Raw genomic sequence first — 14,380 nt, 5'->3', positions numbered from 1 at the left:
AAGATATCAAAATGTTATTAGGAAATGGAAAAATTTTGTTTTGCGAGCTAGATATCGTCAGACTGGAAATCTTTACCTTTAGACTACTTTGTCAACTATTAACCACATATGGACTTTCTTGGGATCAGATGGAAGTGAAGACCTGCTGTTTTGTTTAATTCTGAATGTTATGTCTTCATGTCTTTGATCTCGGTCCTCTCTGGACTGGAAAGAAAGAACATCTGCTGCCAAGATTTTCAGCCATGTTGACCAAGAATCCTTTGGTTCTTCTTGGGATGTTGATGGAACAGACATTTCTGTTCCATCAACATGGAATAAAACGGTTGGTTTCAGTGGCTGTGAATGTGAAGAATGTGAAGATGTAGTTTGGGAGTTTGTGGTAAAGATTTGGAAACCTGGCCACGCTTATTAAACCACAACGAGGTTGTTTAAAATCACAAACAGAGAGCAGTGCTACTAGAATCAATGTTCCACCTGGTTTTTGTTTAAACTCTTATTCCACAAATGGTAGCAAAATCTCACAGCGCGTTGGGTTTTATTAGCACCGAACAGCCTCTGGTTAGAGGACATGAGCAGAGTCTGATACAGTGCCAGACTTCAGAGCTGAATCTCAGAAATATGAGTGGAATTGAGAGCAGGTTACTGAGCTGTAACCTTGACCCAGTTTCTGTCAGAGCTAATCTAATCCCAGCTGCTTCCTTTTATTAAATGTTTAGTGCGGTTAGCACATGTGCTTCATGTGCTGAAATGCAGGTTTGAATCTGAACTGCATTGTGACCTGATCTCATTTCAGTCATCTTTATTTCCAGTCTGCTCTCAACTTGTATAGTAAAAAGTTCCAAAAATCCAAGTTCAAAATTAAATAGATAAACAAATAGAAGTTTGATGTATATTTATAGAATTTTGAGAAAATAGTACAAGTTGTACATTTTTAAAATGTATATTTTCCTATGTATATTCTGTATATTTGTTTTTCTGCAATTTGCAAACTTGTCTGGGTCCTTTCGCAATGAATATTGATATATGCAATTCATTTTTGATTCTCCAAGATTCACCAGTAATAAGCTGCATATTTTGAAAACAATGTTTGAAGATTCTGTTGGCATATGCTGTTATTAAGGAATTTGCATACGGGTGAGGAAGCATGATTCATTTTTTGAACATTATTTAAAAAATAATTATATATATTAAATTAACACTTTAAATTGACATCCTTAATTAAAAGCAACATTTTATTCCCTAAAACTACAGATAAGCCATCTAATTATACGTTCACGCCTTTTGTGTGAATAAGTACATAGCCAGGCAGATGGGGGAGAGGACGCATGTGCCAAACACCATCTGGGTACAAACACGCGCCTGCTCCGGCTCTCTCAACCACTCAATACAAATGTTGCCAGTGGACCCCTTTAGTTATTCCTTTAGTTATTGCCAGTAGCAGTGGTAGATTGGGTTTCATGATATTGCATAAAATCAATGAGGCTGTGTACAAATTTCACTATGGAGTATTTTAATTAATTGACAATGGGTGGCTTTGTCTTTCATAACATTAATGATATTATATTATTAAAGACTGTTGCAAATGTTAACAATTGATGCCTTGGATTATATGAATAAATACTTTAATAATTTGGTTATATGCAATAGATGTGGCTTTGAGAGTCTAGAGCTACTCTAGGCTATAAAGAGAGCAAGGACTCTTTGTTGAAAGTCAATTAAAATGCTGAGGTAATGTCTTCTGGGAGTGGCCCCGGATAATTGCTGCGGTTACCCTGTGCCTTTAAATGTAGAAATGTAAATTCTGCTGAGTGGGAACAGTGAATCAGAGGCATTTTTCATCATGTCAGGTACCCTCTGTGAATTCAAGGTCATGAATTCTGTAGTCTTGGCATAAAGATGTTGTTCACAGCATGAAAAGTTTGTGTGCATTATTGGACCAAACAAAAAAGCTATACTGTATATACTGTACAGCATAAAATCCCTCAGCAGTCCTTATATGTAAGCCATTTAATTAAATTTGAAGGAAAAGGGCACTCTTGTCTCCAGGTGGTGTCCGTTCATGCACTACCAGGATTTAGAGAATTGCAGAGACATCTTGTGGGAGATATAATATTATACATACTAGCTTTATATGAGCATGCTAATTGTTTTGGGGAAAAATGCTTGCAATGCAAGTTAATGTGTTTGTTTGTTTGTTTTTACCAGAATAACTATCTTGTGTTTATGGCTGAGCTCTTCTGGTGGTTCGAGGTTGTTAAGCCACCATTCGTCCAGCCTCAGGTGCTGGACACTGAAGGTAGACTAATAATACAATAGAATGTATTTCCCAGAATTATTAGCCAATGGTGTTTACAATCGTAAACGGACACATTTGTCTTGTCATTTATAGCACCAGCCCCTTCACTGAAAAATCTGCCATCTGTGCCAATCTCAAATGTCACAAAGAGAAGTTTCATGGAAAGACCTCCTAGTCCAGACAGACCAAGGTATATCAAAAGTCTCTTTTATTGAAAACTTCCACTTTCTGCTTGATTTACTTTGAATGCCTGTTGAAATTCAAATGTAAAATTGGATGGATATTCATATTTTTTATGTTCGTGTTAAAGTCTCCCTCTCCGATCTCAACCACAGACTTCAGGCTCAGGTAAAGTTAAAAGGCCTAAAAAAAGTTTTATGATAACAAGATATAAGTCTTAATTTGAAATGCACCCATTACTATATAAGTTATATATGTGCTGTACAGGTGAGATCAAGCGATCAACCTCAATGTCATTTGTGGAAAGCTTCATGGGTACTTGGCCCAAAGAGAAGAAGTAAGTGCAAATTCATCTCATTATTGAGAATTAAAGACATTGAGTTTGAAACTACATGCCGTTGGATAACATCCTCTCTTCTTTCTCCAGGTCTGCTGCTCAGGGAGTGTCCTTTGAAATCCCATTTGATAAAGAGAGCACCAGTCAAACACCCACTGGCCGAGGGATGACTCGGTCTGTCAGCACTGAAGGTTTTGGTTTCAAGATGCCCCACAGCACCAGGGGCATCAAGAGAAACCTGTCCTTTCAGCCTGTCAACGGAAAGAACATGGGCATCGAGGAGGAAGTCTGTCCTGACAGCTTGTCAGGAAATCATAACGTCCGTCTAAATGGCTCAGGGCCACCTAGCATCGAAGAGGCTCTTGAGATCATCCACAACTCAGAGAAGAAACCTCAGAGCCCCAGGGCCCTTGTGCCCAGTGAAGGCTTCTTTCTTCACCTCCAGAATAAAAGTGAATTGAACCCTGAAGCAAAGGATGGCGAGCTAGACTCAGTTTCAGAAACGTCCAAAGGGGTTGCTAGCACATCCACCACTGAAGTAGACACCGGCATACATGTGCGGACAGAGGACATCCAAGAGACCCTAGACGAGGACTCATCCCTTAGGGATTGTACTGTCAGTATGGAGCTTGATACGGATCAAGACTTTGAGGCAAGAGCTTGCCATAGCCAGGGCTCTACAAGCCCATGTCCCAGCAGCCTAAGCAGCAAGTCCCCTGCCGGAAGCACACCTGCTTTTACACCTGGTATTAAGATGACCAGCTTTGCTGAGCAGAAATTCCGTAAACTGAATCCAAATGTGGAGGCCAAAGGTGCTGCTTCCCAAAGCACAACACCAGACAATTCAGATCTCGGCATTCCTCACTCTGTTTCCTGGGCTCCTTCACCTGAGGTCAGCCCTGCACATCAGCCATCCAAGGATCCGGCCCAGGCCATGGCTGCAGAAATGGTGCAGCTTCGCATGAGACTTGAAGAGAAGCGTCGAGCCATTGAGGCTCAGAAGAAGAAAGTAGAGGCGGCTTTTACCCGGCACCGTCAGAAGATGGGACGCAGTGCTTTCCTCACAGTTGTCAAGAGGAAAGGAGTAGATGGCACCTCACCTTCTCAAGAGGACACTCCCAGTTCAGAGGGAAGCAAGACGCCAGCGGAGACACCTCAGCCCGTCAAGTCTCCGGTGAAGTCTGCGGGTGAGGACGGTACATCCGAGGCGGACCTGATGGAATACACACGCTCCATTGAGAAGCTCAATGCTTCCCTGAGCTTCTTGCAGAGTGAGATGCAGCGGTTGGCCCAGCAGCAGGAGGTAATCATGCAGATGCGGGAGCAACAGGCTTGGGTTGTGTCGCCACCTCAACCTTCGCCGCAAAAGCAGGTGCGAGACCTCAGAGGGAGTGGGACACGCTCTTCAGGCTCTCCCTCACCTGCAGATTCTCCTAGAGCTACGCACCGTTCCCCTACAAACCTTAAGAGGAAGTCTGCTTCTTTCCATTCCAAGACACCAAGGACTCCCAGACCCAGTGAGCTAAAGATCACTCCCTTCAACCGAGTCCTGACCGTTCCACAGTCGGTGGACAGCATACCACGCTTGAGAAGGTTCTCCCCATCTCAGTCCGTGTCCTGCTCATTTTCTTATTTGGGCAATGAGAAGAATCCACCATCAGGAGCTGAAGCCACAGACAGGGACATAGAGCAAGGCCTTGAGTCTTTGTCGATTGAATGTTTTGCTGGTACCATCACCTCCCCAACCAAAGAAACCCAGCAGGCTTTAACCGAAGACGCTGACTTGTCAGCCAAGGAGCCAGAAGATAGGGGAGAGGAGAGCAAGAAAGAGAACGAATCAATGGAGGAAAGGGAACAGCTGAAGAAGCCAACAAATGAGATTAAGCCTGCAGTGGAGTCTAGTGTGTCAGAGGTTTTGTCGCAGATTGTAATGGAGACCGTCATTGTCACTCCCACCGAGCCAGTTGACATCACCCATCAGACCAACAAAAATTTGATTGAGGTTCCACTGTCTGTTCTCAAGCCCCTGGATGGACAAGCGTTGGAAGAGGAAGGCGAGAAGGAGACTTCAGGGGAAAATCTGGACGATGAGCAGAAAATGTGCTGTGGATTCTTTTTCAAGGTAGATATGAATGTCAGAGTCTTAATCGGTAGATTATTAATAAACTCTAAATAAAAAATAAACTCTACCACTACCATATGTGAATACTTAGTGTTGAATGCTAAGGCAAGTGTCACTATTGCTATTGCTTACTGTTAGCAGTTTGAACTTAAAGGGATGGTTCACCCAAAAAAGAATATTCTGTCATTAATTACTCACCCTCATGTCGTTCCAAACCCATAAGACCTTCGTTCATCTTCGGAACACAAATTAAGATATTTTTGATGAAATCCGAGAGCTTTCTGACAGCATAGACAGCAATGTAACTACCACGTTGAAGGCCCATAAAGGTAGTAAGGACATCATTAAAATAAGACGCTTTTGCACCACATAGTTCTAGGAACTAGCCAGCAGGGTGGTTCCGGGGGAACCAATTTCTCCCTCGGGCCGTTTTCCTGGTTGCATTCACACCGGCAGCAGGAACTCTGAAGCAGTCCAGGTGGCGTCTTTATTCGCGGTATTTACAGGACGCCACATTCAGAGCTGTTTTTGATGTGTGTCATGGGTTTCATGAAATCGGAGATGGAATGTAAACACACAATTTACGCGATTAAAAGAGCATGAAAATCGGACTAAATCTCCTTGTAGTGTTATCATCAAGGCTGAGAAAATAACAAAACACTGCAGACAACAGGTAAATGCCGTTATCTGTGTTTTCCATGTTCGTGGAGTAAATATGTTTACATGGCTTTTTAAATATGCCTGGGAAGCCGGTGTTTCGTATTTTTGTTTGGTCAATCAGCATACACTGCTTCACTGATAGTTCCTATAGAACTGTTTTAGACCCTACTCTGAAGTAGGAGCTAAATTGGTTCCCCCAAACGGAGTTCCAGGAACTAAATACGATTCTATCTCGGGAACTTCCGCCAATAGTTCTAGGAACTATGAAAAGGTTCCTCGGGTGCAAAAGCGCCTATAGTCCATATGAACTTGGTTCAGCCGTAATTTTTTTGAAGCTACAAGACTACTTTTTGTGCGCAAAAACAAAAAATACAGAAACAAAAATAACGACTACATTCAACAAATTATTCCGCATACATCGTGGTACTCTTGTGAGCGCGCGTCAACTGACACAGAAGAGGAGAAATTGTTGAATAAAGTTATTTTTGTTTTCTTTGCGCACAAAAAGTATTCTCATAGCATTATAAAATTACGTTTGAACCACTGATGTCACATGGGACTGTTTTAACAATGTCTTTACTATCTTTCTGGGCCTTGAACATGTCAGTTGCGTTGCTGTATATGCAAGGTCAGAAAGCTCTCAGATTTCATCCAAAATATCTTAATTTGTGTTTAGAAGACGAACGAAGGTCTTACAGGTTTGGAACAACATGAGGGTGGGTAATTTATGACAGAATTTTCTTTTTTGGGTGAACTATCCCTTTAAGGTAATTTACGTGTTAAAATTTTGGTGTGATCAAATTTTGTCACACACCTAACTTGAATGCTGCCTTAAATTATGTGGTTTGTTGAGGATATTTTCTTGACTTGATAGCGAGCTATGTTGTCTTGGGCCAGTAAGTAACCACCTAGAGAACCTTAACAATAGCCTAGCAATTTGTTAAAACCACACACTTAACAAACAGCTAACAATACCCTAGCAGGAATCCAGATTAGAACACTTAAGCAGTGTTGTGGCAAGTGCTTGCTACATTTTAAGAAACTTTTAAAAATCTAGCTGTTTTATCTGTTAAGTGCCATAGTTACAACCCAAAATGGCGTATTATCATAGCTTTAGCTCAGGAAAATGCTGTGTGAGTATAACAAATGAAATTATTTTTAGTCGCAGAAGGAGGTTAGCTTGGGACAGATCCCTAGAAAATGCAGCTGTTTGATCTAGGTCAGAAAACTAAGTCAAATAAATAATTTATTTTATGGTGTTAGCGTTCTGCAGGGAGTCTGAGCAGTGCAGCGAATCTGGCTCATCCAGACTGGTCACATCAACACCAGTATATTGCCTTCAGATTCCTTGTTCAGATACTTGATAGACCTGAACATAAGACATTAACAGAGATTCTTAATGTCCATTCTGATAATGTGTTCATGTTGTAAGGATGATATGAAGGAAGAGGACAGCATGGCCATAAAGCGAGCAGCGCTTCTGGAGAAAAGGCTGAGAAGAGAACGGGAGAGCCAGCAGAGGAAACAACAGCTGGAGGCGGAGCTTGAGCAAAAGAAAGAAGAGGCCAGGTAACACCCAGCCCAGCTGTCAGTCACTAAATCTACACTCCTCCCCCTCATTCTTAATTTCAATATCTGTCTTTTTCCACAGACTGAAAGCAGAGGAAGACCGCATGAAGAAGGAAGAAGACAAAGCCCGACGGGAATTTATCAAACAGGAGTACCTGAGGAGAAAACAGCTGAAGCTTATGAAGGACATGGACACGCTTGTCAAACCGCGTCCTGCGGGGGCCAAGCAGAGGAAACCACGACCCAAGTCCATCCACAGAGATGTGATGGAGTCCCCCAGGACTCCTGTCAGGGCCACGACAGGTAAAGGGCGCCCCCTACTGGCAAAGCCCGGCACTGCATGCTTTGTGCTACTCTCAGCCTTTTCCTGTCCAGCTCACTGCATCCCTCTGTATTTCCTTCTAACGAGTACTCTAGATCTTTACTTGCTCTAAATATCTATTCTAACCAATTTATTAACTTTCTAACTAATTTCCAACTAATTTCAAAGTTCTCTTTTGAATTAATTTAACCAATCTGGCTGAATTCTTTTAGGAATCTTTCAAATTACACTCTTTTGTGTGTGTTTAGACAGTTTGAAGAAGTTAGAAAGCAACATAGTTGCAGAGAGCTGTACTGTTATGAGGGTAACACAAAGTTTGGCGGGCTTGCTGTTGTCTTGTGTAACTGTGGGTCCTGTCCCGTTTTGTTTTGCATCCAGGTTCACGACCTCGTGTTTTTTCAGTGTCCAGCCTGTCTCTGGCGTCTCTTGGAGATAACGACAGTGTCAACTCAGATAAGAAAACACAAAGGTAAGAAGCACCTCGAGCAGTCATTAGTATGAGAATATGTTTGCTTCCTGTGTTTCCCTGCAATTCTATATATTTCTCTAGCTTTACTGTACAATACTAACCCAGTTTCCTTTGAATTCTCTGTATTTTTTCCTTCGTATTCTTGAATGTTCTTGCTTCTTAGAAGCAATAACTTAGCATCTGGCAGTCTTTTCTTCTTTTTGAGCTCTCCTCGTGTGAGAAATAGAAGGTCAGTCGAAGTTGGATAAGACTCGTTGCGCTTCCATCTTCTGTTCAAGAAGAACATCCTGTTTTGCTTTGAGTTTGGCAGCAACACGAGGAATGATCCCCCATCTTTGAACAATAAAGATGGCTACTATAGTTCACCCATCACAGCTTTTTTGTTTCATTTTGTCATTATTAAACAAGCAAAGTTTTAAGGTCACTAACCTTCACACTGGCACTGAAACTTGAAAGACACAAAAATAAAGATCTGCACTTCACACTTTTGCTAAAGGCTTCTTTAGAAGCTTCCATAATGTTATTAAAATAACTTTTTTTTAAAAATTAAACTTCTTAATACATGTGGCTTGTCTTAACATGCATTTAATATTCTGTTGCTTTCTCCAATACGTCACATTAAAAGTATTTTATTTTTGTTATTTCATTTGATGCTGACACCAGGGAAATTACATGCATAAAAAAAAACATGATTTATGATTAAGAGCTTTAATTCAGTCACTGCTTGATTCTGCATGAGAGCAGTTGTTGTTAGTGGATGTGTCAGAATCTGATGGATTGCAGGACTCAGTTTTTCATGTCATCCCAGTAGGCCTGACTCAGCAGACGGTTGCCTGTCGCCCACTCGCTCCAGCAGCCGTAACGGAGAGAAAGACTGGGAGAATGGTTCAACCACATCCTCACTGACATCCAACACCGAATACACAGGTTAAAATACTAAAATGTTTCACAATATTTATCGGTTACGGCTGCGGCTCCACCTCCGGACCACCAGAGGGAGCCTATTTATTAGTTCTAAACAATACTATCTATATCTAAGCATTTCTAAATGACCAAACATTTGAATATACTTAACATAATTAAATTTTAATGTATCCACCTTATTCTTCAATGCGGAAGTAAGCCTATGGGTGAGACTTACGGTTCATTAGCCGCTATAGGAAAATAACAAGAATTACGACGTGTTCATAATTAAGATAATACATTAAAATAATATGGCAAGACACACCAATTTGCAATATCAAGCAACAAAACGAGCGGTTTTGTACAGCTAAAAATAGCTGGACGCGGATGAGACCAGAAGCAAGACCCATAAAATGTACAAGTGGCCACGCCCATTTTTACAGGAAGAATAAGGTGGATAAAACATGCTCAGAACTTCAAGTGACAGCTCCCTCTAGAGGACTGGAGTTTGAGCGGCAGACTCCGAAGGTACAATAACTTTTATATTGTGTTATAACATTACATAATACCACCTCTATTTCTTTGCTGCAGGTCCTAAATTATATAAGGAGCCCAGTGCAAAGTCAAATAAGCATATAATTCAGAATGCTTTGACACATTGCTGTTTGGCTGGCAAAGTCAATGAAGGACAGAAAAACAAGATTTTGGAAGTAAGCATGTCCATTTTGCAGTTAATACTACGATTATTATTTAGTAATATAGCTATTAAATGCAGTGAACATGATATTTTATTTAACAAATAAATTAAATGACACATCCAAAATAAAAGTTTTTGTTTACATAATATATGTGTGTATACTGTGTATATTTATTATGTATATATAAATACGAACACGTGCATGAATATATTTAAGAAAAATGTTATGTTTATATATTAAATATTTATATATAATATAAAGTATAAATGTGTGAATATTTACTGTATGCGTGTGTTTATATATACACAATAAATATACACAATACACATACATATATAATGTAAACAAGAACGTTTATTTTGGATGTGATTAATTGCGATTAATCATTTGACAGCACTAAATGAATTAAAAATACATGAAATTAATTTGTGCATGTTTAAGAGTTTTTTTATGTATTAATTTAATTTACTTATTTTATTCCCCCATTAAATTTATATTATACATTTTATTCATCATATTTATTCATTTTATCAAGGAAATGGAGAAATCAGGGGCCAACAACTTCCTGATCCTGTTCCGGGATTCCGGCTGCCAGTTCCGCTCGCTCTACACCTACTGCCCCGACACAGAGGAGATCAACAAATTGGCCGGCATCGGTCCTAAAACCATCTCGCGCAAGATGATCGACGGCCTCTACAAGTACAACTCAGACAGGAAGCAGTTCAGCCAAATTCCAGCCAAGACCATGTCGGCAAACGTCGACGCCATCACGATCCACAGCCACCTGTGGCAGACCAAAAAACCAGGAACGCCGAAGAAAGTAGCGGCCGTGAAGTCCTAGTGTTTCTCGACGGCAGACATACACAATCTCAATGCACTTGTTTGTACATAATCGAATCCTACAACACTTTTTACACTCTTCCGTCAGTTGTCGTTCGGACACACAAGATTATGCACAACTGGAATGTAAAACTCTATGGGGTGGCAAATGGATCAAACTCATGTGTCAAACACCCGAGACTGTGTGATTCAAGTTGTTTTACTGCACCGCATATGTGTCGTTTTTATTTAAATGTGCCAAAAAAAAAAAAAAAGGAAAATAATGAAAAGTTGTCATGGATGACCTGTTATTTTAATTTGGCACACTAAAGCACTGAATGTTCTTAGTTTGTACAGAAATCTCGCACTTATGTTGACGTGTGGCCTTATGTTGCTTTTTGTCTATGTTTTTATTTGAATTATTTTTTACGACTGTCCTGATACGATTGTACGGCTGCTTATGGAAAGGTTCTCACATGCATAGCTTGTGATTATAACAGTTTAGTACTGTAAGGGAATCCTGTCATATCTAGTATACACTAACCAGTGTGCTAATGTGCAGTGAGTGGTTTAGTTTGCAGGCCGAACCCACTTTTGATGGGTTTTAACATTATCTAATGGCATTGATTCACAGCAGGATTGTGAATTCATTTCATTCCGTTCCTGTAGGTGTTTTTTTATATATATATATATTTCAGGGTTTTTTGGACCGACTGATGGAAATGTTCAGCATAATGATCTATTTAATCAATATTTATCTTTCATAAAAGGTCTTAAATAAGACTAGGGGTTAGAAACCAAACCGTTCTGTCGATGCGATCAAAGAAAAATCAGGTGGACTGAATTGTTTGAACGATATTTCCATGAATGAGGATGAATAACATCATGTGCTGGAGTCATAATTATTTTCAAAATACTTTTATACTGTTATGTATGCTTGTGGTGACTGATCTGAAGTATTTCCCTGTCCCGGATCACGCAAAAGTATTAAAAGCATTTTGCCAAATGATATATTTTACCGGATTGTTGGAGCCATTTCCGTGTTTTTCGACTGAGGGCTAAATCGTTTGATTGGTGAATTATTTTAAATAATAAAAATAATTTTTGACTTGTTTATAAGGGTTTAAGACATGCCGCATTTTTACGCCTGGAGTCTGTGTGGCATTTTAAGATGTTACGAATCTCAGTCTGTTAGCATTTCCTCTTAAAGTGTGATCATATTAGCGAAATTTTGGTGAAAATATGAATTTTCGTTGGCAAAAAGGTTCATTGGTAACAGTGTAGCACTGTCAAACCAAGCAGCTTTTTATTGGTCAAAGCGCAAAATTTGTGTGAATCCGATGCGAAATCTGCAAGCGGTATTCCCAGCAATGAAATGACTTAATTTCGCCAGCAAAAATTCGCCAAACTATGGTAGCTAAATGAAACCACACCTTTAATCCTTTTGAGGCAGAATGTGGCTGTATACGGGTAGAGGCTTTGTTGCCTGACGAAAAAAACGGCCTTCCTTTTGTGCCCTTTATTTCAGTGGGAATTGTAAAAACTGCAGTTATTTTTGGTGCTTGCCTCTCGAAACATAAACTTGCACTCCTGTTCTCCCATTCAAACATTTCTTGAGTAGTTTGAGTGATGTGTCTGTGTTTGGAATGGAAATATGTGCACAGCCCTGAATACACGGTAGCTGACATCTTAGAATGGTACTACTGGAAACAAATGTTATTTGGCCATTTCGAGCCACAAACAAGGGTTATTAAGCTGTAAATTAGCACGATAGAAAACTGTACAGTGTGTGTTCTCTAATCTCTCCAGCACGTCTCTCTCTTATTTTCTTTCAGGCGCTGTGCTGTCATATTGTTCAAGTAACATGTTCGATTTCAATTGCATTCAATAAATTTCGCATGGCCTCAAGTGCAGCCTGCTGATTATTGTTTGACTTTAATGAATATGTAATAAAATTTCATCAATATTTGCAACAATGTATAACAGCCTACTAAACTTTTTGTAGTTACTAGAAACACTGCACACCTGAGTAGAACTGGTATAAAGTTGGCTTGATGTTGGACGTTTGATATTCACATATTTAGGGACCGTTTCTAAAGTTACATGCGATACTGGTATACATTTTTCTAACTTCAATAGCATATGAGCAGAATGACTTACAGTCATAACACAAACTGTAAACTGTTCATGTACACTATAATGTAAACTATAATGCACACCTTTTATATTTTTGATATCTATTAAAATAAACTGTAAATCATATGTAAAAAGTGCTATTTTTCAGTACCGAATGGGCTCAAACGCTAATTTAAAGCTCAATAGCATTTGAGGAGAATGACTTCCAGTCATAACACAAACTGTAAACTGTTCATCTAGATGTCAACTATAATTTTAATAAATATCAAAAATGTAAAAGGTGTGCATTATAGTTTACACCTAGATGAACAGTTTAGTTTGTTTTATGACTGTAAGTCATTCTGCTCATATGTGACCCTGGACCACAAAACCAGTCTTAAGTCGCTGGGGTATATTTGTAGCAATAGCCAAAAATACGTTGTATGGGTCAAAATTATCAATTTTTCTTTTGCAATATTTTGATTTTTTTGCACCCTCAGATTCCAGATTTTCAAATAGTTGTATCTCCGCCAAATATTGTCCAATCCTAACAAACCATACATCAATGGAAAGCTTATTTATTCAGCTTTCAGATAAATCTCACTTAAGACTGGTTTTGTGGTCCACGGTCACATATGCTATTGAAGTTGGAAAAATGTATACCAATATCGCATGTAACTTTAGAGACAGTCCCTAAATATGCGAGTATCGAACATCCAACGTCAAGCCAACTTTATACCAGTCTGAGACGAAGTATGAGTGCTATAATAATAATAAAGATAATAAACTATTATTTTAGTAATTTAAGAGGATTTCTAGAACTCAAAAGTGGCTAAAATATTATGTCCTGTCAATATTCAAAAATCTCACGCCAGTGTTGAAGTAGCCTAATCTAAGGTGATTGTAGGCAACATTGTGGATTTTTTAGAACGTTCCATCATGAATTTTTAATTCCATCAACACTTTTAAAGCATCAGTGATTCATAACTTACAAATAACGAGTATTTCATAATACGAAATTGTTTAATTTGAGTTCGTAGGCCCAGGGGCGGATCTAGAAAATAATATTTAGGGTGGCAAAGGGGTGGCATGGGGTCTATGAGGGGTGGCAACACCAAAGCAAGCATGCATAGATTTTGGGGATTTATTGTCTGACGTGCACAGTTATGTTCACAAATATTGCATTACCATTAAGTCATCTATACTGTTTAAAATGAAAAATAAATAACAACATTTCAATATCCATCATGGTACCAAGTCGATACACAATATGAAAAACTTCAAGAGGTTATAAATGTTTCTGAGCTTGTATCATTAAAGAAGACATTCTGTTATTACCAGAGGTGGGAATGTCTGTAATCACCCAGAACACTATCAATAGTCTAGCAACACCCCAGCAACTGCATAGCAAAAGCCTAGCAACCACCCAGAATATCCTAGCAACCAACTAGCAACACTTTAGCAAACATCTAGAACATCTAACTGACCAAACTATTTATGTTTCTTAAACAAGACTTTAAGACAAGCCAGCATAAAATTGTCTTTCAAACTTTTTAATCTAGTTATTACAGGTATTCTTAAATGCTTACAATTCAAATACACAGATGACTTTCCTGCCCAGTGAACACTCATGAGATCAATAACACTTAACAAACAACTCTTATTAGGATTCAGGAATTATTTTTGCAGCTCAATGTCTATTACAGTATACAACATAAATTAAATTACAGATAATAATAATAATAATAATAATTCAGCAATGAACTTTTCGGAACAGATAATTTTCATTTTACTACTGGAAAGTAATCTTGCAGTAGATGAAAAACACTAGAAAAGTTCAAATACCAAAGAATCGTATATGAACTTGGTATGCACCACAATACAGTACAG

General features: G+C 39.1%; 1 protein-coding gene across 7 annotated transcripts in view; it reads left to right on the top strand.

Moving 5' to 3' along the window:
* The window catches only part of camsap2a (calmodulin regulated spectrin-associated protein family, member 2a), a 45,094-nt gene extending 32,811 nt beyond the window's left edge, over nt 1-12,283 (top strand). For 3 of the 7 annotated variants that reach the window (XM_058760793.1, XM_058760789.1, XM_058760794.1), the window contains 11 exons: nt 2,206-2,296; nt 2,390-2,486; nt 2,607-2,644; nt 2,744-2,813; nt 2,904-4,935; nt 7,028-7,164; nt 7,247-7,467; nt 7,865-7,955; nt 8,764-8,882; nt 9,450-9,568; nt 10,092-12,283. In XM_058760793.1, the coding sequence (XP_058616776.1) occupies nt 2,206-2,296; nt 2,390-2,486; nt 2,607-2,644; nt 2,744-2,813; nt 2,904-4,935; nt 7,028-7,164; nt 7,247-7,467; nt 7,865-7,955; nt 8,764-8,882; nt 9,450-9,568; nt 10,092-10,397 (3,321 nt within the window). In that variant the 3' untranslated portion in view covers nt 10,398-12,283. The remainder of the gene's footprint in view (nt 1-2,205; nt 2,297-2,389; nt 2,487-2,606; nt 2,645-2,743; nt 2,814-2,903; nt 4,936-7,027; nt 7,165-7,246; nt 7,468-7,864; nt 7,956-8,763; nt 8,883-9,449; nt 9,569-10,091) is intronic. The other 4 variants (XM_058760795.1, XM_058760792.1, XM_058760791.1 and 1 more) reach the window with 3 other exon arrangements.
* Nucleotides 12,284-14,380: the final 2,097 nt, after the last annotated feature.

Source organism: Onychostoma macrolepis, chromosome 22 (genome assembly GCF_012432095.1).
Source record: "Onychostoma macrolepis isolate SWU-2019 chromosome 22, ASM1243209v1, whole genome shotgun sequence".
NCBI lineage: Eukaryota > Metazoa > Chordata > Actinopteri > Cypriniformes > Cyprinidae > Onychostoma > Onychostoma macrolepis.
Note: the sequence above shows the minus strand (reverse complement) of the source record. Positions and strands in the feature narration are given on the sequence as shown.